Raw genomic sequence first — 23,859 nt, 5'->3', positions numbered from 1 at the left:
GGAGGAAGGAGATGTCCCGTCTTAGATAGCAGCCATGGCAGCACATCTCGTAACAACTGCAGATAACAGGCAGCTGTTGATGTGCACCGAATGAAGAAGGGTCCAACAATACGAGAACCCCATGTTCAACATCTCACCATTATTTTTGTGCTCCAGCTGCCTTCTATGATTCCATCCAGTGACGGTTGACTTCTGACGAGTACCTGTTCACATAAGAACTACCTTTATCCGTAATCAGTACGTCATAGGAGAAACGACGGATTTCATCTAGCTTGTTTGTCACCCATTCTGCAAGCTCAACGATCTGTATCCTCCTCAGTTATGTATCGTAAAATTTGCATTTTGGAAATATGACATTTATGTATGGCCAAAATTCCCATTACCGGTGTACGGCTGACCCCAGTTTCGTGCGAGATGCGATGCATTTTCCGATCTGTGGAATCACGCAAACTGTAAAGCTACACCTAAGTTTGTCCACTGCTGTCAGTGTTCGTACCACGACTGCACTATTTTCGTAAAAAAGAAAAAAACTCCTCCAGTCACAAATCGTGGGTTTTATTTCAGTACACTACTTATTTCTGGGGGCTCTGGACGACAACAGAGCAGCAGTTAATGTTGCTTCGGCCCTATCCACTTCGACCGTTCAGCTTTCAGCTTGTCTCAGACATACCAAGCATAGAATTTGGCGTTTGGTGCCGCCAACGCACTCTAGGTGATGAGTAATATGTGTGGTTGACGTTGAGTGGAATCCTCCTCGATAACACGAGTGCTCCTCTCTCCTGATAACAGGACGATCCTAATGCTTTCGGCTTGTATTAATGTTATCGGCTTTCACGTTGCCTGTAAGTAAGAAACGTTAGTCGCAACATGTTCAGATTAAAGGTAGCATTGAACTTCTAGCGCAGTTCTCTAAGTGTTTGTGTGTCAAATGACCTCATTTCCATGAGAAGGTGAATAAATGCCTTCTACATTGTCAAAAATGATAAACGGAAGAAGATTAGCACAGACTCATCAGCCCCACACCCTTTGTAATGATGAAAGCAGTGAACGCCAAATTTAAATTATCAGCTGCCGTTACAATTGTTGCCGCGACTGTATTACTTTCGTAAAAAAAGAGGATAAGCATCTTCAGTCACATGTCGCTATTTTTATTTCAGTACACTATGCATTCTGACCAACAGTTGAATCATTGTGCGGCTAAGAACCAAGAAATCTTACCCTCTGTAAACACAAGGATCTCAGAAGCAGAGGAACCAGTACAAATGCTAAGGAAGTGAAGGCAGCCATCAAGAAGCTAAAGAATAATAAGAATGCACAAACGGATCTCGTAGAAGTAGCACTCATTGATAATATAGGAAAGGAATTTGTGATATGTTTCTACAAGGTTGTGATTGAGATTTGGATTAGTGAAAGTATCCCTGACGATAGAAACTTATGAACCGTACGCTCAACAGAAAAACACAATATTATGGTGTGTTCCAACTGCAGGGTTATTTACCTATTATTTACAGCATATAAAATATTCTGCAACATCCTTTGTTGTAGGCTTACACGCTATGTAGAAAATGCTATTGGTGACTTTCAATGTGGGTTTAGTCAACGAAGATCGGTTTATCGGACCTTCACGATACGGTAAATACGAAAAACATACAAAGGATTTGTGATTGTTACACGTCACCTCTTTATCGACTTCAGATCACCTACGACAGTATTGACAGAAAGGAGCTATATACAGCAGTGGAAGAGCTAGGCATTCCTGATAAACTGACTCTCTTAGTAAAAACTACGTGTAAAATATCCGGAATCAAAATACAGAATATTATATCAGGTGCTGTGACCACAAAATATTAAATAAGGCAGGGAGACGCATTATCCTGCCTTCTATTTGATATAGACTTTCTCCTGGAGAACAGCGGCCTTGAAAAAAGTGCTTTAAATATCAGCACAAACTCTCGAGCACAAAAAAAAAATTGTGATAACTGGATGGGTTAGTTTTGACCATTTTAGACCTAATACTGAAATCTGAACTTAGAACAGATTTAGAGAGATGCCTGAAAATAGCAGAACGCATAAAATACTGATAAATATTAAAATAAGAAGTCATCCACATGATGATAGTCGGTGGCTGTGAATGGAGCGGCTGTTATGACACTATGAATGTCAACTACTAAGAAGAGCAATGGAGCTGTTACTTAAATACGCGATGCTCAGCCAACTGCATACCGAATTACATCAGCGACAGGCATACAGGACATAAAACAGTTATTGCAATAAGATATATACAGAATGGTCACACGAAAACTAACAACAAATGAATGAATAGTTGCATTACGTTATGTAATGTAACTGCTACAAACAGTATTTCGTCAATCTGTGACAAAAATATATGTAAAAGAGAAAACCAATCATAATCGGTTGTGAGAACCCCAACAGCCATCTGCGGGGATCTATCGCAAACTCGTAGATTGTACCACAGTAGAGATGATGGTTAAGTGACGCTAATGATTCCCATGGATACATTCTAGTCATATCGATATCCGCCATCCAGCATAAGAGGATTTCAGAGCTGTTCGGAAAATGGTCGAACACTGCTCGAAACCTGTTACCACAAAATAAATGTTTTTGCTGTCGAGACTGTTAGTGTCCATTTTTAAATCAATTAAAGTTATGATGGATAACATTTTGCTAAAGCCGGTGCTAACACACTGTTCTGAAACATGAACATTAAAAAAATTGATGAAAAGCAAATGGGTATATTTTAAAGAAAGATCTTACAATAAATTCTTGGGCTAGTGGAAGAAACTGGTGTCTGGAGGACGAGATTTAACTATGAATTATGCAATATGTTTACTGAACTAGATGTTATCAGCTACATTAGGATTAAATGGGTAGAACATGTACTGAGAGCAAACGACTGAATGATTGAGAAGATATTTAGCGTAGTACCTGAAGAAATGAAGAGAGTCGGATGACCAAAGCTAAGCTATCAAAGTGTCAAAGATGTCAAAGTGGACATAAGTAAAATTGGAATTCCAAATGTGTGCAATAATCAGGGAAGAATTGAATAATCTTCTACAGAGGCTCACAGGTGGCTGTTGCGCCAATGATGATAATGATGATGATGATGATGATGACATGCATTTCGAGCACTGGGAGCTCCTCTTAGATGCTTCATCGGCCTACATCATTTTTAGATGATCATGTTAAGATAGCATAGGTGTATTTACAAGGAGGCACATTGTGTCTACAATTTTTACAAAATCAAGACAAAACAGATAAATTACTTCCTGTTTCCTGCAGTGATTACGTAATTTTAAGAACTGTGTGAGCAGACGTGTTTATACACTTTTCGTCTGACAGCACATCTGAAAACAAAATTCAAGCAAATCAGAGAATATCCAAATGTGAAGATGTTATATTTACACTATATACTCGTGTTACTATTTCTAAGACGATATAGAGATGTCATTTGCAAAACAATTATTTGTCCAAATATCAGATGTAAGCCTGCGTCGTAAAATGGTTGTGACTGTTAAATTCACGTTGCTTTCAGCCACTGCTCCTTTTCCTGCTCGTATAAAAGTCCTGAGACAGCCTCTTTTTCACAGCTGCGGGGATGAGAATATCGTGGCGACCATCAAAGTAACCAGACCTTTCCTACGACACCTAAGAATCCTGACTCGTCACAATTATTTTCTCACATTTTGACGTCATACACAACACGATCAAGAAAGTTATACAGACAAGAACATGTGATCAAGGACATTTTATCGTTTCTACGGAACTGTGCCAGTGTTAGTGCATCGACCAGTACACCATTCAAGTTGGACAGATGTCGACGCGGAAACTAGGTGGGGAATACGCCATTTCATTGCACCAGGAGGTTATTGCAAGCAGTTTTCCTATAGTATAAAATCTATCAAATACAGAGGCAGTGATAAGACTTTCAGCTCCACTCTTTCACTCCCGGAAAGGCATTAATGATTTGTCATACACGTAAACATATGACTAAAATGAAGTTTATATTACACATTAAATCTATATTTTGGTCATAAACGCTAAGGCTGGTTTGATACAGCCCACCATTCCTGTTGCTTCCCAGCATTCGTTCCAGTATAACTGTTGCATCCCACTTGGTCGGCCATCTTCCCGTCAAATTTAAACATTCTCTCGCCGCTTCAGCTATTGTTTTCATAAACAATTCATTTAGTAATTTGTGCCCAACCATTACATGCCTTCGTTTCATTAGTTCTTTAATAGAGTTTCTCCATTTTTTTCTTCGTTGATTTAATCCAAGAGGTCTTCATTACTCACTCGAGCCAGCCATTGGATCTTCAACATTCTCCCGTAACACTGCGTTTCACTTCTCTGTTCCCCATACTCAAAATTTCGGGCACATACAAAACTGTGCTCTAAAGGTAACTTTTCAGGAATCTTATTTCCGTCCTCAGTATTCAGATTTCTGTATGATAGTAGGAGATTCTCTTTATAGGAAACTTTGGTACTAAGTCTTTCTTGCATCTACCTTGTATATCTGTCCTACTTCCAGGATAGCAAATTAATCCATCTCTTCAAGTTTATAGTTCTAAACTTAGCCCACAAGTACTCCCAACTACTGCATATGCCTCTACCTCAGGTTTCTTTATGTATAGGTTAGGTAACTGCTGATAAATGTGATTCAGAGCGCTGTTTCCTCGCCAGTCATTGTGTTCCAAGATGGCCGCCGAGTAAGTGACGCCAGAAGCCATTTCCAGAAAGTTAAGTGATTTAGACAGAACTATAATTTAGTTTAACGCTGACAACAAATTAAATACGTGCATTAGTGCATCGTTTAGTCTTGCCGTTAAAGGTTTGACTTTTATTTGCGTATTTTTTCAGAAAACACGAAAAGATCGTAACTTCGCGAAGTCGTGCTTAGGCTTAAATTTTGTAAACGTGTTTGTTTCTTGTTTCAAGGTAATTTAACTAGTTTCTCGGTAACAAATAAGTAAACTACCGTAAACAGCGTATAACTTCACTGTTTTAATACAGATTTCAGAAAAACAGCGTAACTTTATATCAGAAACTTGCCTATATACATTTGTTTATAGGCCTATTCTCGTAACGTTTTTGGAGAATCAAAGTTAAAGTATCTCATTTAATTGCCCTTTTTTCATTCCATCGAGTGAAATATATAATAAATAGCGTATACCTTCGTTGTTTTAATACATATCTGAGAAAACCAGCGGAATTTTAAATCAGAAACTTGCTTATATACATTTGTGAATAGGCTTAATTCTTGTAACGTCTTTTTTTGATTTTCGGTAATTTAATTGATTTATTCTAGCTAAAGTATTATTTTTTGCCATGAGTGAGAAGTGCCTGACTTGCCGTAGAATTGTTAGTTCCGGGGTTTGGTGTGATGGATGCAGTAGTTTTTTTCACTGGGAGGACTGCAGTGGCGTGGGTGTTGGGAAAGTGGATCAGGCTCATCAGTGGTTATGTAGGATTTGCAGCAGAGATAGGAAGATAGTGGAACAGGAGGGGAAAATTGCTGCCCTTCAGGCTGAGCTAGATCAGGCTAGGGAAGATCTGGACAGGTTAAGGAGGGAGAAGGGCAAAGAGAGGTGGGAAGTGGCAACAGGTAGCAGAAGGAACAGGCGTAGAACTAAGTCTGACAGTTTTGTAGTGAATGTCAAAAATAAGTTTGACCTGTTGCTTCAGTTAGAAACTGATGAGCCTCAAGCAGAGGTAGGTGTAGACAGGACACAACAAACTTTCAATAGGAAATTGAAAAAGGATGTAGGAAAGTCATCGAAAAGGAAGAAAGTTTTGTTGTTAGGCAGTTCTCATGCCAGAGGTGTAGGCCAACTTCTGCAGGAGGAATTAGGACCAGAATACCAGGTCACAAATTTTGTCAAACCAAGTGCTAGTCTGGATCAGGTGACAGAGGATTTAGGTTCACTCTGTAAAGGATTTACCAGGGAAGAAACCGTGGTTATTGTGGGAGGGCCAGGGAACAGCATCGACAGAGATCCTGGGTACAGTATAGAGTGTGACCTGGTAAAGATTGCGTCGGCATCGAGACACACCAATGTTGAATTTGTATCTGTCCTGAGACGCCATGACCGGCCTCATTTGAACTCTTCTGTTGGGAGAGTTAATTTGGAGTTGGAACGGCTGCTTGGGTCGGGTGCGGGGGCTCATATTGGTGTGGTTCCTGTTGATTATCTCAGTAGGTGGGACTATACCAGGCACGGCCTACATCTCAACAGGAAAGGGAAGGGGAAACTGGCTGGGGTAATAGCAGGAAATTTAAGGGGGGAGGCACTGCCATGAATGGTAAAATACCAGTGGTTACAGGTGTTGGAGCAGCACCTTTTTTAGGATAGGTAAGACAGAAAGATGTCAAGTTCTACGAGAGGTCAGGATTGAAACAAATCTTCAGTTTAGGAAAGAAATTCAACGGCACAATTCTAGCACATTGGATCACCAATCACAGCTATCAATTATAAATTTTCACCAATCACCAGAAATTTTATCTCCACCAAGTTGTATCTCAGTCCTAGGCAATTGCATTGATGAACTAAAGTCACCCAACCCAATTGACATAATCTGCCTCTCTGAACACCATGTGACCACTGGTATAGGAACTAGGCCTAAGCACAATGAGAAACTCAGACAGGAGAGTACTGCAAATGTTAGAATAAGGAAAGGTTCTCATAGAAGTATAATTAAAAATAATGTAAGTATATTTCATCAAAATATTGGGAGTTTAAAGAATAAAGTAGATGAGCTTCTGGTTTGTTTGGAAGATTTAGAAGCTGAGAATGAAATAGATATACTATGCCTGTCTGAGCATCACATTGTTACTGATATGGATAAGGTAAATGTAAGTGGTTATAAGCTCTCTGCACATGTAATGAGAGAAAATATGGAGAAAGGAGGAGTTGCCATATATGTCAAAAGTTATCATTGTGCAAAAAGTATAGAAACAAAAAAGTTTTGTGTAGAGAAACATATAGAAGCATGTGCCTGTGAGCTTAAATTAAATAAAGGCACATTTATAATTGTAACTGTATATAGGTCCCCATCAGGAAATTTTCATCTATTTCTGAAAAATTTGGACTCCTTGTTGTGCTATCTGTCAGACAGGGGGAAGCAAATTATTATTTGTGGGGACTTCAATGTAGATTCTCTGAAAGAGGGTAATAGGAAAAATGACCTTGAAGTATTACTCGGTTCTTTCAATTTGACACCCATTATCGATTTTCCTACTCGGGTGGTAAAGGATAGCAGCTCACTGATAGATCTTTATAGACCAAGATAAGTTTAACCAGATAAATGCTCAGCCTGTTGAGAATGATCTTTCCGATCATGGTGCACAGCTAGTTACAATATATGACATAGCTCCATTCAGCAATACTAAACAGTCCTCCAAAGTAGTACGTTCAGTCAACAATTTAACAATTGCAAATTTCAGGGAAAGCCTACAGCAGTTAGACTGGGATGAGGTGTACCGTGAACCTGATGCCAATTTAAAATATAATTTATTTCATGATATTTTTGTAAATGCATTTGAAAACTGCTTCCCCAAGAAAATAGTTAAATATACTCGTAAGAAACCTTGTAACAAACCATGGCTTACTAAGGGTATAAAAATATCTTGTAACCGGAAAAGGGAAATGTATCTGACAGCAAGAAAGAGTAGTGACCCAGAAACTATCAAAAATTATAAAAACTACTGTGTTATATTAAGAAAAGTTATTAAAAAATCCAGGAATATGTGTATCATGTCTGAAATCAGCAACTCTGATAATAAAATTAAAACAATTTGGAATATTATTAAAAGAGAAACAGGTCAACCAAGAGCAGAGGAAGACAGTATTACCATCAAATTGAATGAAAACTTTACGAACAAAAAGTCAGAAGTTGAAAATATTTTTAATAATCATTTTCTAAATGTTGTGGATATAGTAGGATCCAGGTGTTCATTAGAAGATGCTAGGCTGTTAATGGAAGAGGCCATACCTATGCAATTTGATACAATTGAAATCTCACCCACTTCTCCTCTGAAATTAGGAAAATAATAAACTTGCTTAAAAGCAAAAACTCACATGGAATTGATGGCATTTCCAGCAAAATACTAAAAGCTTGTTCTCAACAGATAAGTAAGATTCTCAGCCACCTGTGTAATAGCTCTCTGGAACAGGGCATTTTCCCTGATAGACTGAAATATGCTATTGTTATACCTTTGCATAAAAAGGGGGATAGATCTGATGTCAACAATTACTGTCCAATCTCCCTTCTAACAGCTTTATCCAAAATTTTTGAGAAAGTAATGTATTCAAGAGTAGCTTCACATATCTGTAAAAATGAAGTACTAACAAAATGTCAGTTTGGTTTCCAGAAAGGTTTTTCAACAGAAAATGCCATATATGCTTTCACCAGTCAAATTTTGAATGATCTGAATAACCGAACACCACCCATTGGGATTTTTTGTGATCTCTCAAAGGCTTTTGATTGTGTAAATCATGAAATTCTGCTAGACAAGCTCAAGTATTGTGGCATGAGTGGGACAGTGCACAAATGGTTTAATTCGTACCTAACTGGAAGAGTGCAGAAAGTTGAAATAAGTAGTTCTCGTAACATGCAAAGATCAGCACATTCCTCAAACTGGGGAACTATCAAGAATGGGGTTCCACAAGGGTCAGTCTTGGGTTCTTTGTTGTTCTTATTATATATTAATGACTTGCCATTCTATATTCATGAAGAGGCAAAGTTAGTTCTCTTCGCTGATGATACAAGTATAGTAATCACACCTGAGAAACAAGAATTAACTGATGAAATTGCCAATACTGTCTTTCAGAAAATTACTAAGTGGTTCCTTGTAAATGGACTCTCTCTGAATTTTGATAAGACACAGTACATACAGTTCCGTACAGTGAATGGTATGACGCCATTAATAAATATAGACCTTAATCAGAAGCATATAGCTAAGGTAGAATATTCCACATTTTTAGGTATGTCCATTGATGAGAGATTAAATTGGAAGAAACACATTGATGATCTGCTGAAACGTTTGAGTTCAGCTACTTATGCAATAAGGGTCATTGCAAATTTTGATGATAAACATCTTAGTAAATTAGCTTACTACCCCTATTTTCACTCATTGCTTTCATATGGCATAATATTTTGGGGTAATTCATCACTGAGGAATAAAGTATTTATTGCACAAAAGTGTGTAATCAGAATAATAGCTGGAGTCCACCCAAGATCTTCCTGCAGACATTTATTTAAGGATCTAGGGATATTCACAGTAGCTTCTCAGTATATATACTCTCTTATGAAATTTGTTATTAACAACCAAACCCAATTCAAAAGTAATAGCAGTGTGCATAACTACAATACTAGGAGAAAGGACGATCTTCACTATTCAACATTAAATCTAACTTTGGCACAGAAAGGGGTGAATTATACTGGCACTAAAGTCTTTGGTCACTTACCAAATAGTATCAAAAGTCTGACAGATAACCAACAAGTATTTAAGAAGAAATTAAAAGAATTTCTGAATGACAACTCCTTCTACTCCATAGAGGAATTTTTAGATATAAATTAAGAAAAAAAAAACAAAAATATTAAAAAAATAATAAAAAATAAAAAATAAAGAAAAACAAAAAACACAAAAAAATAAAGTTGTTATATTAACTTAAGTATGTTGTTAAATTAACCTAATTATGTCATGCATTGGAAAATTCGACTCGTTCCACATCATTACGAAATATCGTATTCATGATCCATGGAACTAGTATTAATCTAATCTAATCTAATCTAATCTAATCATGCTTACAAATAAGTGTATGATTATTAGCTCAGAGAATAAAGTATCCCGTGAAGCCTAGAAGTGTGCAGTAAGAGTCTCTAAACTCTGCAGCACGGAATCAGAGTGATTCTGGGTATGTACTTAGAGAACCTCCACTCAGGGGACTTGTATGAGTCATCTAAGTTACTGATAGTATTTGTTAAAGATGATGAGCAAGTAGCCGTCCAAACATATTAAACAAGAGTAGTAGCAAATCTATCTCTAAAATATTCCTGACGTCCCAGTTGTCAATATTGTCCTGTGTCCTGAGGACTCGAGATGCGATGTCTAACGGTGTACCAAGCCACTCACACGTGGCGTTTGAGCGCTGTGACGCTTCCAAGTACGGACTGGACTGCCAGAATGCAGCGCTTCAGTAGCGTCTAACACGTACATGGGCAACACTGTAGAATAGATCGAAACAAGAGAGGTCCGAAAACAATGGTCTAAGCCACTGCAGTCCGACGGCATTGTCGTGCTATTTGCAGCCTAGAGCATTTTTTTTTTTGTTCTTTTGTACAATGAAATCCGATGTACTCTGTAATTCATAGTTAAATACATGGCAGAAGGTTCAAGGAACCACTTTCAAGTTATGTCTCTATCCTTGCACTCGTCAATACCTTGCGGGAGAAACGAACACACAAATCTCTCCGTTCGAGCTCATATTTCTCTTATTTTATTACAATGATCATTTCTCCCTATATACGTCGCAGCCAATAAAATGTTTTCACATTGGGAGGACAAAACTGTGATACGATCCTGCAATGAAAAAGCCTATGTTTTAGTGATTGCGACCCCAACAAGCACGTAATATCCGTGACACACTTTCTCCCCTATTTTGCGATAATGCAAAACGAGCTGCTCTTGTATGGACTTTCTCTATCTCCTCCATTCCTATCTGAAGCGGATCCCATACCAGCCGGAAACACTCCGGAAAAGGGCTAGCAAGCGTAGGAGTGTTGGATCTTGTAAGTGTTATGCCAATAAAACGCCATCTTTGGTTCGCTTTCAGTGTAACATTTTCTATGTTATCGTCCCAGTTTAAGTTATTCTTAACTGTAATCCCTAAGTATTTAATTGAATTTTCAGCCTTTAGACTTGTGATGTAACGGATTATTTTTGGTACTCATGTGGATGACTTCAGTTTTTTCATTAGTCAGTCAGTTCTCACTTTTCGTATTATACAGATATCTTGTCTAAATCGTTTTGCCTTTTGATCTCCTCAAACAGTAAATGACAGCAACATACGCAAACAATCCAAAAGGACTGCTGAGGCCGGCCAGTGTGGCCGAGCGGTTCTAGGCGCGTCAGTCTGGAACCGCGCGACCGCTACGGTCATAGGTTCGAATCCTGCCTCGAGCATGGATGTGTGACGTCCTTAGGTTAGTTAGGTTTAAGTAGTTCCAAGTTCTAGGGGACTGATGACATCAGATGTTAAGTCCCATACTGCTCAGAGCCATTTGTACCGTTTCTTTGGACTGCTGAGTTTGTCTCATAATTGGTTTAAATACGATAGTTAAGGAACAGCAGAGGGCCTATAACTCTTCGTTTGGGAACGCCGGAATCACTTGTCTTATACTCGATGAGTTTCCGTCAATTACTTCAATCTGTGGCCTTTCTGAGAGTAAATCAAGAATTAAGTTGCACAGCTTAGACGATACTCTGTAGGCACGTAGTTTCATTAGATTTCATTTGTGTAGAACGGTTTGAAAAGCCTTATAGAAGTCTAAAAATATTGAACCAGTTTGATATCCCCTGACGACAACAATCATCACTTCGTGAGAATACAGAGCAAGTTGTGTTTCAAGTGTTTCACAAGAACAATGTTTTGTAAATACTGTTTGTCAATAGCTCGTTTTCTTGTGTATGTACCACGACTCCAGTCATCAGAAGATGAAGTCGAAGCGTCAGCGCTGATGACTGCAGAACCATTGCACACCATCGCCCTGGATGTCCCTTACAGCCAAAAGGATGAAATCAAGTCTTGTTACGACAAGACTGCGTGATCCATTAGTCGTACCTTCCATTTATACAGCTGCCCAAATGTCACTGTATAGTAAATCCATTTTACTTATTTTAGGAATGATGATAGTTGGCCTGTTTAGATGGTGTTGGTTCAATTATTTTTTCATTAATCTCTGGAGATCAATCAATTGGTCTTGTCCAAAGTCATTCACAAGCTGATCCTGTTTCCGATAAATTAAATCAGGCCAATCAAATTCTTGGAAGGTTCTTCACTGAACGAGTTCGAAGAAATATTCTTCTTCTTCTCGACACAAAAGAGGGCACCACAGCGTCAACGATTACTCAAAAAATGGTTCAAATGGCTCTGAGCACTATGGGACTTAACATCTGAGGTCATCAGTCCCCTAGAACTTAGAACTACTTAAACCTAACTAACCTAAGGACATTACACACATCCATGCCCGAGGCAGGATTCGAACCTGCGACCGTAGCGGTCGTGCAGTTCCAAACTGAAGCGCCTAGAACCGCTCGGCCACACTGAACGATTACTCAACCTCTCTGCATCACTGACACTGCTCCACACACCCATTAGTTTGCTTTCATCCGGGATGTCGCTTGTGTGGTAGTACTTTCACAGATGATAGTGTACGCTGTATCTTGAAAGACAAAATCATAGAAATATTACATAATCCTAAACTGAGTGTTCAGAGATAACGAACCAATGACTGATAAGATAATAAGTTATGTTAGTGGAAAGCAATGTAAATGTAATCTAAGGAAGACCCCAGTGTGTGACAGTGTACCTATTCAGTTCTATACAAAATTTTCTAGTGCAGTGGCTACATACTTTTATACAATTTAGCACAGATTCCTTGAGCAGAAATGTGTTCCCATGATTCGAAGAGACAAGTCATACTCCTGAATAAAAAGGAAGCTGAACTTATCCTATATCGTTTATATGTATATACACTCCTGGAAATTGAAATAAGAACACCGTGAATTCATTGTCCCAGGAAGGGGAAACTTTATTGACACATTCCTGGGGTCAGATACATCACATGATCACACTGACAGAACCACAGGCACATAGACACAGGCAACAGAGCATGCACAATGTCGGCACTAGTACAGTGGATATCCACCTTTCGCAGCAATGCAGGCTGCTATTCCCCCATGGAGACGATCGTAGAGATGCTGGATGTAGTCCTGTGGAACGGCTTGCCATGCCATTTCCACCTGGCGCCTCAGTTGGACCAGCGTTCGTGCTGGACGTGCAGACCGCGTGAGACGACGCTTCATCCAGTCCCAAACATGCTCAATGGGGGACAGATCCGGAGATCTTGCTGGCCAGGGTAGTTGACTTACACCTTCTAGAGCACGTTGGGTGGCACGGGATACATGCGGACGTGCATTGTCCTGTTGGAACAGCAAGTTCCCTTGCCGGTCTAGGAATGGTAGAACGATGGGTTCGATGACGGTTTGGATGTACCGTGCACTATTCAGTGTCCCCTAGACGATCACCAGTGGTGTACGGCCAGTGTAGGAGATCGCTCCCCACACCATGGTGCCGGGTGTTGGCCCTGTGTGCCTCGGTCGTATGCAGTCCTGATTGTGGCGGTCACCTGCACGGCGCCAAACACGCATACGACCATCATTGGCACCAAGGCAGAAGCGACTCTCATCGCTGAAGACGACACGTCTCCATTCGTCCCTCCATTCACGCCTGTCGCGACACCACTGGAGGCGGGCTGCACGATGTTGGGGCGTGAGCGGAAGACGGCCTAACGGTGTGCGCGACCGTAGCCCAGCTTCATGGAGACGGTTGCGAATGGTCCTCGCCGATACCCCAGGAGCAACAGTGTCCCTAATTTGCTGGGAAGTGGCGGTGCGGTCCCCTACGGCACTGCGTAGGATCCTACGGTCTTGGCGTGCATCCGTGCGTCGCTGCGGTCCGGTCCCAGGTCGACGGGCACGTGCACCTTCCGCCGACCACTGGTGACAACATCGATGTACTGTGGAGACCTCACGCCCCACGTGTTGAGCAATTCGGCGGTACGTCCACCCGGCCTCCCGCATGCCCACTATACGCCCTCGCTCAAAGTCCGTCAACTGCACATACGGTTCACGTCCACGCTGTCGCGGCATGCTACCAGTGTTAAAGACTGCGATGGAGCTCCGTATGCCACGGCAAACTGGCTGACACTGACGGCGGCGGTGCACAAATGCTGCGCAGCTAGCGCCATTCGACGGCCAACACCGCGGTTCCTGGTGTGTCCGCTGTGCCGTGCGTGTGATCGTTGCTTGTACAGCCCTCTCGCAGTGTCCGGAGCAAGTATGGTGGGTCTGACACACCGGTGTCAATGTGTTCTTTTTTCCATTTCCAGGAGTGTATTTTTGACGAAATGCTACTACAATTTTTTAAGATGAAAAAAAATATATTTTCAGATTTAAATGGAACGTTTACTCTGCGGTAGGCACCTTCAGATTATAGAAACTAGTCACAGTAATCTGAATATGCCTATCACAGACGAAGCACGTCATTCAAATTTGAAAATATAAATCTCCGCAGCTAAGATTGTATTTTTATCTCAAATCTTGCACTGGCAAGCCGCAAATTTTTGGTTAAGGTATTATAGTTTACCTGAAACAAAATAACCATCTGCATCAAAACCAACATGGGTCCAGAATATATCCGCAGAAATTACTTAAGATCGGTATTCGGAATCACAGGTAAAGCCAAGATCTCTGACCCCCTTTGAAGGAAAATAATGCATGACAGATAAAGCAAGCAGACCAAGACTACCGAAGGAAAAGACAGCAATTTTCTCCCACAGAAGTCAGCTGGTATCAAAAGTAGGCCTTCATTTGAGTAAGAAATTTTTGAGAATGTACATTTGGAGCACAGTACAATGTGGGAAAATCGGAGAATAAGATTTTAAATGTCGTACTGCAGCAGATAGCTTAAGTATGTGGACTGATGATTAAGAATTGACGACTTTCTCCGCAGAATCAGTGAGAAAAGGAATACAGTGAAACCGCTGACCATAAGAAAGGAAAAGAAGCTACTTTCATGGTACTAGAGGCAGCTGTGCAGAGGAAAAGCTGCAGGGGAAGGCAAAGATTCGAATATAACCATTTAATACTTGAAGATGTTGAATGTAGATGGTACACTAAGATAAAGTTTGGCACAAGAATGGCAGGCAGCAGCGAATGAATATGTAAGATGTTATCAGTCTCGGATTGAGAAATGCGATTAAGATGTGTGTCTGTAAATTGCTTATGTTTCTCCGTTGACTTCTGTGGTACCGTCTTGAAACATTTGTGCCGGACCGGGATTCGAACCTAGGTCCTCCGCTCACTGGACACTTGCAGTTACCACTGTTCCATCCGGTCACAGTTGTCATCGCAACTGTACATACTACCCTAGCAATCCTCCTGTAAGACCCAGATTATCAACTTATCCACACACTGCTTACCTAGTGCCCCTTGCCCATTATCCTCATTACTCCCGATATTTCACAGATTCTCGTAAGACTTCGAGCCTGGTGTGCATGAGTAATGAGAATAATGGGCAGGGGGCACTACATTAGCAGTGTATGGGTATGTCGAGAATTTGGGTCCGATGGGAGGCATGTACCTGCGATGACCACTACGGCCGGCCGGGATGGCCGAGCGGTGCTAGGCGCTTCAGTCTGCCAAAGAAAAAGAAGTTAAAAAAATGGCTCTGAGCACTATGGGACGTAACATCTTAGGTCATCAGTCCCCTAGAACTTAGAACTACTTAAACCTAACTAACCTAAGGACATCACACACATCCATGCCCGAGGCAGGATTCGAACCTGCGACCGTAGCGGTCGCGTGGTTCCAGATTGAAGCGATTAGAACCGCTCGACCACAGCGGTCGGCAGGAAGGAAGGAAGATTAGGGTTTAGCGTCCCATCGACGACGAGGCCATTAGAGACAGAGCACGAGCTTGGATTGTTGCAAGGATGGGGAAGATAATTGGCCGTTCCCTTTCAAACGAACTATCCCGGCATTTGCCTGGAACAATTTAGGGAGATCACATAAACTCTAAATACACAATGTTCAGACGCGGATTTGAAGAGTAGTCCTCCCGAATGTAATCTAAAAATACAAAAGTCAGATACCATGCCAACTGACACTTGCCTCCTTGTACCCGTCAACACAGTAAACTTGCTCACTAAGATATTGGTCATGTTTCTGCCTCAGTTTACGCGGTCGCCCTAGTTTCTAGTCAAACTGTGAGAGCGTTTTGGTTCTGACCCGTAAGCTGACGTCCCGGGTTCAGTTTCCGGTACCGCCAGGGATTTTTCTTGGTGGAAGGGATGGAACGGGCTGAACCCAGCCTCTTGATGACAACTGAAGAGCTTAGATGATGATCCGCGCAGTGATCGGCCAAAATGTGTCATTACTCCAGAAATCATTGCAAAAGTGCACAAAATGGTCATGAAGGATCACCGATTGAAAGTGCGTGAAATTGCTCACGCTTGCCAGATGTCATAGGAAAGGATATATCACGTTTTAACTGAAGAATTAGAAATCAAAAATTATCTGCAAGCTGGGTGCCGCGACTCTTGACGCTGGAACAAAAACGCATGAGAACGGACATATCGGAACAATGTTGGCCAATTTTTGGAGAAACGAACAAGATTTTTTGCGCCGATTTGTGACCATAGATGAAACTTGGGTCCACGACTATACCCCAGAGACAAAACAACAGTCAAAGCAGTGGAAACACGCTGATTCTCCGCCACCAAAGAAAGCAAAGACGATTCCTTCGGCGGGAAAGGTCATGGCATCAGTGTTCTGGGATGCGAAGGGGATTCTGTTTGTAGATGATCTCCCCACTGGGCAAACAGTTACTAGAGAAATACTATGCTAATCTCCTGGACAAATTGCAACAAAAGATACGCGAAAAAAGGCCAGCTTTAGCAAGGAAGAAAGTCATCTTCCATCAAGACAATGCGCATCGCCATGGCAAAATTCCACGAACTATTGCTGCGCCCGCCTTATTCACCTCATGTTGCTCCGTCAGGCTTCCATCTTCCCCAAACTGAAAATTTTTCTTGGTGTGCGAAGATTCACTTCAAACGAAGAATTGATAGATGTTCACAACTATTTTGCAGAGCTGGAGGAAACACATATTCGAGATCAGATCAAGGCGTTGGAACATCATTGGACCAAGAGCATTAATCTACAAGGAGACTACATTGAAAAATAAAAGAAGAGTTTCAGTGATGTTAGCACTTTTTTTCTATTCCGTTCCGAGAGCACCCTAGTATTTTTGTATTCTTCTTCTTCTTCGTCTTCATCTAGGGAGTTAGGTTTGTCGAACGTTAGTGAAGATACTTATTCACATTTTCACCACTTTTTTTATTTTCCATCCAGTCTTGGTAAAACAACCAAATTTATGCATCAGTTTTCTGCATATCGCTAAAGAGTGTCTTCTTTGGTGCCTACACAACCTTCATGCTGAGCACTGCCCTCACAAGGGATGTCTTTCGGCTCGAACGGGAATTCGAAGTTAAGCATCTGTAGACAGGTACTTCTCACATTTCCAATTACACCAGTGACGGTGTCTCATTGTGTTGCTCTTGGTTTGTACGCAACACCACTTGCAGTGAGCTTAACACACCGCTCAATCCCTTCCCGTAGCAAGAAGTTGACGTATCTAGTATGTGTGTGTCAGTATCATATACAGCGAAAATGAACGAAACCATTAATGTTTGGCACGGTTTAAACATTGTCACATCCAAGTTACGAATGCGTTATCCAAAGGAAGACGGTGTAGGATAGGATGGTGACACTTCCGCGGTCGTTATGGTGGATCTGATTATTCAGAAACCTGAATATTCATTTGACTATTCAACTGAAGTTACATTGGATAGGATAGTGGGTCAAGAAAACTACTATAGAGACGATAACGTGATTGGTAGCGTTCAAGACTTTACTATTAGTAGCGGTGGCGGAAATCGTATTCCTCAAACAGAAGCTCACAGCTCGAGTGATTATGAATCTTCACCAGAAAAGACATCCAATACTATTAGTATGTTAATAACATTTTCGGAAGAACATCTTAAACGTGTTTATGATGTTTATCATACATTTGTTGGTTGGTTTGTGGGGTATTCAATATCGTGGTCATCAGCGCTTTATCACTTCCATCGAAAGTTTCGACCTGCAGTTCGTTCATGAAGAGACATCCATCTATAAGAAGCACACCGAACATCTAAGCAATATTTGATAATGTGGAGAAAAAAGACGTAATGAACATCCATTTCGAGAGAACAAGGCAATCAAAGAACTGGAGATGAAATGTATTCTATCCCAATCTGACATGGCAAAGAATGAAGGAAAATGTATCCATTACTGGCGTCTGCAAATTTCGGCTGTGCAAAAAGCAAGAGAAATTTTTCACACAAAGTTCAAATGTTCTGCAGCTTTCATAACACGTCTCAAGAAAAATGCAAGATGTGCCATAGACACATCACTGTTTTCATGACAGCCGGATATGTACAGGAAGACCAACAAGATATTCGTTAGTCTGCGACCCGTTTCGTCTAAGAAATAAACCAGAAAACTGCCAGAGTCCAGTTATAGCAGCCATACATTTGGAACACTGATCAAAGTGGATTTAGTTATGAATTAGCTTCTGTCACTACATAATCCAAAAAGAGGTAAAAATTAACAGTTGCCTCAGTCCAGTATACACACAACTCACTGGTATAAAGTAGATCTCGGACTTTCGATGAGTGGACACCTAGCAAAGATACTGTATATTTGTCTTCAACACAAAACTTTCGTCCAGAATGTTAGAAAGGCTGTTGAAGACAATCTTCGACCAAACATACATTTGGATGCCAGCATAAATAGGAAAATGGGAAAAGACCGTTTAAAATACTTTTTCGTGACTGTTGGTAATGACAATGTCGCAGATAACCTGAACTCTATACTACTATGTAATTCTTGCAGTGGTCAGAAGCACACAACAATAATAAATGATTTATAATTTATGATCATACCACCAAAAAAATTGTGTAAGCCTCTTGGACATATACTTTTTTTTGCAATATTTATATGAATGTGCTGACTGACCGACTAACTCATCACCTCCCAGCCCAAACCACTAAGAATAGTAATTTGAAATTTGGAGAGGGTGTTTATCTTATACTGTAGGCATCGTTTAAGAGCGGATTTTTCGAAATTCCACCACTATTAGGTTGAAATAAGGGATGAAATGTTTTTTGAAAATATCTCTATTAAGGTAATTTTGAAGCTATAACTACGACAATTGATGTGTGGTTTTACACTGTGTGTAGATTTACACATGAGAAATGGGCATAACAACATAAAAATTCGATTAAAGAAAAACAAAGAATGTGCAGACCGTACAGTCTAAGCGAGCGAAGCAACGGGCACTAAATCAGCATAACAGACTCTACATGGACTCTCTGCAGTGACTTCTACACTAAATAAGGGAACTAAATTTTCTTAATGGAAATGCATTTTGTTATTCACAACCAGCTGTCTACTTCAATGTATCATCCTAAGCTTCATTATTCCTGGCAAACAGCTGGGTACAATAATACAGCACATGTTGCTGAATTCAAGACTGTGATTCAAGTGGTATTTGATTTTGCAGCTCAAGAATGTCTTTCTGATATTACTTTCCCAAATGTGCCTTTTGTCTGTCTGTATACTGTGTCATGAGTTTTGTTCAAGAAGCAGGTACGGTTTAAATTCTGATAGTAGATAAACAGAGTAATCGAATGCTTTCACCACCCTAATCACAATGGCACGTAAAGCTTCTCAATACAATTGGAAAACTGAATTCATGATCGATCCGAGAGTTCTCTTGCCAGTCAACAAAATCGTAAAACGTTCCGAATGCATTTTCAAAACAAATTAGTGTTTCAACGTAAAAAGTCGCACTTGGCCCACTTTCTGTCCGTAGCACAAAGACTAACATACAAATTCGCCCTGCCGCTGTGGCCGAGCGGTTCTAGGTTAGTTAGGTTTAAGTAGTTCTAAGTCTTAGGGGACTGATGACCTCGGATGTTAAGTCCCATAGTGCTTAGAGCAATTTGAACTATTTGAACCATTTCCAAACAAAGACTGTCTCACATGAGCCCGTGCAAAGAATAAATTGCTTTTGGAGTGTATGACAAACGATATATTACAGAAATAAGTTCTAGGCTGTTCCAGAATCAGTACTTGGTCAAATTAACATTTAGAAAAATTTGAAAATGTGTGGTAAGATCTTACTGGATCAAACTGCTGAGGTCATTGGTCCCTAAGCTTACACACTACTTAATCTAACTTAAACTAACTTACACTAAGTACAATACCTTTGCCCGGCTACACCGCGCGGCAAATTAACATTCATACATATTTTATGGCATATATGCTTGAATAGTTACAAACAGGACACACCTCTTAAAATTAGCAAAATATACAAAATCAATAATTACACATTGCGGTATATAATTTTTAAATAGAGTTTTGCGAAAATTACGGTGTAAGCCACGGGCCGGCAGGAGTGACCGAGCGGTTCTAGGCGCTTCAGTCCGGAACTGTGCGACCGCTACGGTCGCAGGTTCGAATCCTGCCTCGGGCATGGATGTGTGCAGCACTGTCCTTAGGTTTAGTTAGCTTTAGGTAGTTCTAAGTTCTAGGGGACTGATGACTTCAGAAGTTAAGTCCCATAGTGCTCGGAGCCATTTTTTGTAAGCCACGTCGCCAAAATAATAAACATTGTATATTTTCTTTTATATGACTTTTTTGTGAAAAAGAAATTATAACAGCTTTTGATTTAATTGATAATAAAATGTTATAAGAAGTTTCGTAACCAAATGTTGTAAAGTGGAAAATGTATGTCATTTATGATCAAATACAACAAATGGAAATTATAGCATAATTGTTGTTGTTGTTGTTGTGGTCTTCTGTCCTGAGACTGGTTTGATGCAGCTCTCCATGCTAATCTATCCTGTGCAAGCTCCTTCGTCTTCCAGTACCTACTGCAACCTACATCCTTCTGAATCTAAATTCACTCCTGACAGCGACGTCCTCCTGAGTAGGCCCCGCCCAGAGATCCGAATGGTTCATGGGGGGAGGGGGGGGGGGGATAATTAACTTCTTTAAAATGTAAAAGAAAAATAAAGTCTGCAAAGTGTGAGGTTTTAATAATATTTCCATACAATACACCGGTCCCATAGGATCGCCTCTTGTGCTTCAGACTTACAATTTAAGTAAACAGTAGTTGAGAAAAGGATGGAGACGTAAATTTCGTCAAACAGTCTAGCTATCTTAATCTACTATTGATCAAAGATCCCAATTAATCTGGTTCGTTATACAACGAAATCATGATTATACCTAGGTGTGCACTTGAAACAGATATACAGCCAAGAATGTCTTTCTCCGGGGCTTCAAAAATATGGATATCGTATGAGGAGAGACAATGACGGTACGGAGATGGTGTAAGGGTTTCTCAGAGACCCTCCTGCATCATAATCGATGGATCCTAGGTCACATGTGGGCAGACAACATCCTGCAACAGAATGATGCCGCCCGTCAACATTCCTGGTCTTTTGGACTTCAGGCCACGCTTCAATTTTTGCAAAGAGTCCAGGTTCCACTGTGCACTAACTGTCACGCCGTGTACCTGAAAATCAATGAAAAGCGTGTTCTAGCTGTCAAGGAAAAAGATCTTAGTGACTCTGCCGGAACTGTCGTCCCTGTTATTTCGATTAAGCTGCAGTAGTTTGGTTCAGAAGTCCGTACATATATATCATACAGTCCCCATCTCTTCCCACGATTTTTCCATACTTTTTGAGCCCTCAAGAAAGACATTCGTGGCTGTCGATTGTGTCGGAAAAAGGATTGCGCGCTTGGGCACAACCATGATTCCGTACGCAACCGCAAACATTTTCCCATGAAGAATTGACCGTCTTGTCGCAAGCAGGGTAAATGAATTAAAAGTTCTGGCTATCACTTTTGAAATAATGAACAGTTTACTTAGATTTTTCCCGTGTGTCTCGCTTTCATTTGATTATCCCTCATAGTTCCCTTCCACACTGTGAAATATTCTGTAATAAGGTAGAGAGATACACACAACTTATGCAGCCCTACCAACGGCTTTTACAGCTGCTTGTGTGTGTTTCAGCGCATCACAGCCATGTTACGTGGAACGCTTCCGCTGTTCCTGGCAGCAGCGCTCATCGCTTTTGGGAGTACAAACGCCTTCATACAACACCCTCCCAAGGTACGTCTACAGCACACAGTCTGGCGGAAAGTAGATCGCTACTTGTGGGTCTTTTTTGTGTGTGAGAATGCACGCTCTCGAGGTGGTAACATCGAGTAAAATGTTCTTGAGTTTCCAGCAGCATCAAGTGGTTAAAGTGCCATAAGCTTTCAACTGATCATACCTTGGTTATGTCATTTCAGCTTAAAATGGCCAGGGAGTGCTTGTTAGAAAGCTCATCGTATTTTAACCACTGTTGCGGCTGGAAACCCTAGAACAATTTATTATTTTTATATAGTTTAACGTTGATACCTAATACATTGAAGAAGCCAGAAATCAACCAACAAGAATACAAAATGTAGCACAAAAAATACGATAGATCCACTACTAATCAAGCAGATAACACTAAATAACAGGAAAGTAGAAATAGTGAAACAGTTTAAACACCTAAGAGAAATTATGAAGTACAGCCTGGATGAGAAACCTGCTTGGCACAAAAGAACTATCAAAATGACAAAAGCTCCAAAATTAACACAGTCCACGTACAAAATAAAATTTCTGTCAATCAAAACTAAATTGAAACATTTCAAGACGGTGGTTCAACTACAAGTGACATACTGAAGTGAAATTCTTTTCAAAGACATTGAGGATAACAGAATCGACAAAATCCTAAAAGCAGAGAGAAGAGTAGCTACAAAGTGCTTAAATAAGAAATATCAAAAAGGTGGACAATGGCAGATAGTGCCAAAGAAGTGGTATACAGCGAAGTGGAGCTCATTGCAGGTACCATATGGAAAAAAGGTTCTCTACTTTTTTTGTCAAATTCTGAAGTCATCACAAACCACATTATCAAGAAAAACTATAGAAACTTTGCAACATAAAGCAAAACTTAGGATGGATAAAGGGAATCAGAGAGGATATGAATAAGCTAGAATTTGCAAAACAAAACAGAAATCTTAAAGAAACTGAATAAACATAAATATAAGATTCAAACCAAAAATAGGCAAGTGAAAAAGAAAAGAAAGGTATTTCAGATGATGAACGACAAAGAAGATCAGAACAAATAAAAAGGTACTTGGCAATTCGGAAAGAAAACCTATTGAGGCAGATGACCAGAAAACGATTGACTGACATGGTCCAGTGAGCTCATAAAAGCAGAGGAAGAAGAAGTTTAACTACAAACCAAACAGTCTGTGGACCTAGTATCTCAAGAAACCGGGTAATAGGTGCAACGATAAAATTCCGTGTGCAGACACTTAAAATGAGGCAGGACATGCAATAACAACAGCCACAGAAAAGCCATGTAATGGAGTCTGTCGTCAAACGTTTCTTTTAAAGAGAAGATCAAGGAATGTTGCCGTACAGCTGCTAAGATGAGTGATATGATAATAATTTCCAGTCGTTTTGAACAGGCCAGATGGAGAAGCTGTCGAGTTCTTCACAGAATTTGCGAGTGAATTTGCAACACATTTTACCATAGTTAATTTAGCATAATTTACGTAGATTCTTTCAGTAAATGAAGGTACTACGTGACTGGAAAAGATTATAGGTCATAAGCCTGTATAGAAAAGATTTGACCAAAGAACAGTCTGCAGTTCGTTGGGAGGATACTAAGAAACTGTATCTTCTCAACCGAAGAGAATGCAACCAAAACTGAACTGGTGAATCTCTGTCTAGCAGCACGACCGGCTAGCCGCGCGGTCTAACATCTACATCTACATTTATACTCCGTAAGCCACCCAACGGTGTGTGGCGGAGGGCACTTTACGTGCCACTGTCATTACCTCCCTTT

The 23,859-nt window shown here is 40.4% G+C and overlaps 1 protein-coding gene across 1 annotated transcript in view; it reads left to right on the top strand.

The window, feature by feature from the left end:
• LOC126416364 (uncharacterized) overlaps nt 1–23,859 on the top strand; it is a 90,065-nt gene that overhangs the window by 7,379 nt on the left and 58,827 nt on the right. Inside the window, exon 2 of the mRNA XM_050084043.1 lies at nt 21,990–22,088. Within this exon, the coding sequence (XP_049940000.1) occupies nt 22,002–22,088 (87 nt within the window). The 5' untranslated portion in view covers nt 21,990–22,001. The remainder of the gene's footprint in view (nt 1–21,989; nt 22,089–23,859) is intronic.

Source organism: Schistocerca serialis, chromosome 8 (assembly GCF_023864345.2).
Source record: "Schistocerca serialis cubense isolate TAMUIC-IGC-003099 chromosome 8, iqSchSeri2.2, whole genome shotgun sequence".
Taxonomy (NCBI): Eukaryota; Metazoa; Arthropoda; class Insecta; order Orthoptera; family Acrididae; genus Schistocerca; species Schistocerca serialis.
The sequence above is the reverse complement of the archived record's forward strand: the minus strand, read 5'-3'. Positions and strand labels throughout refer to the sequence as shown.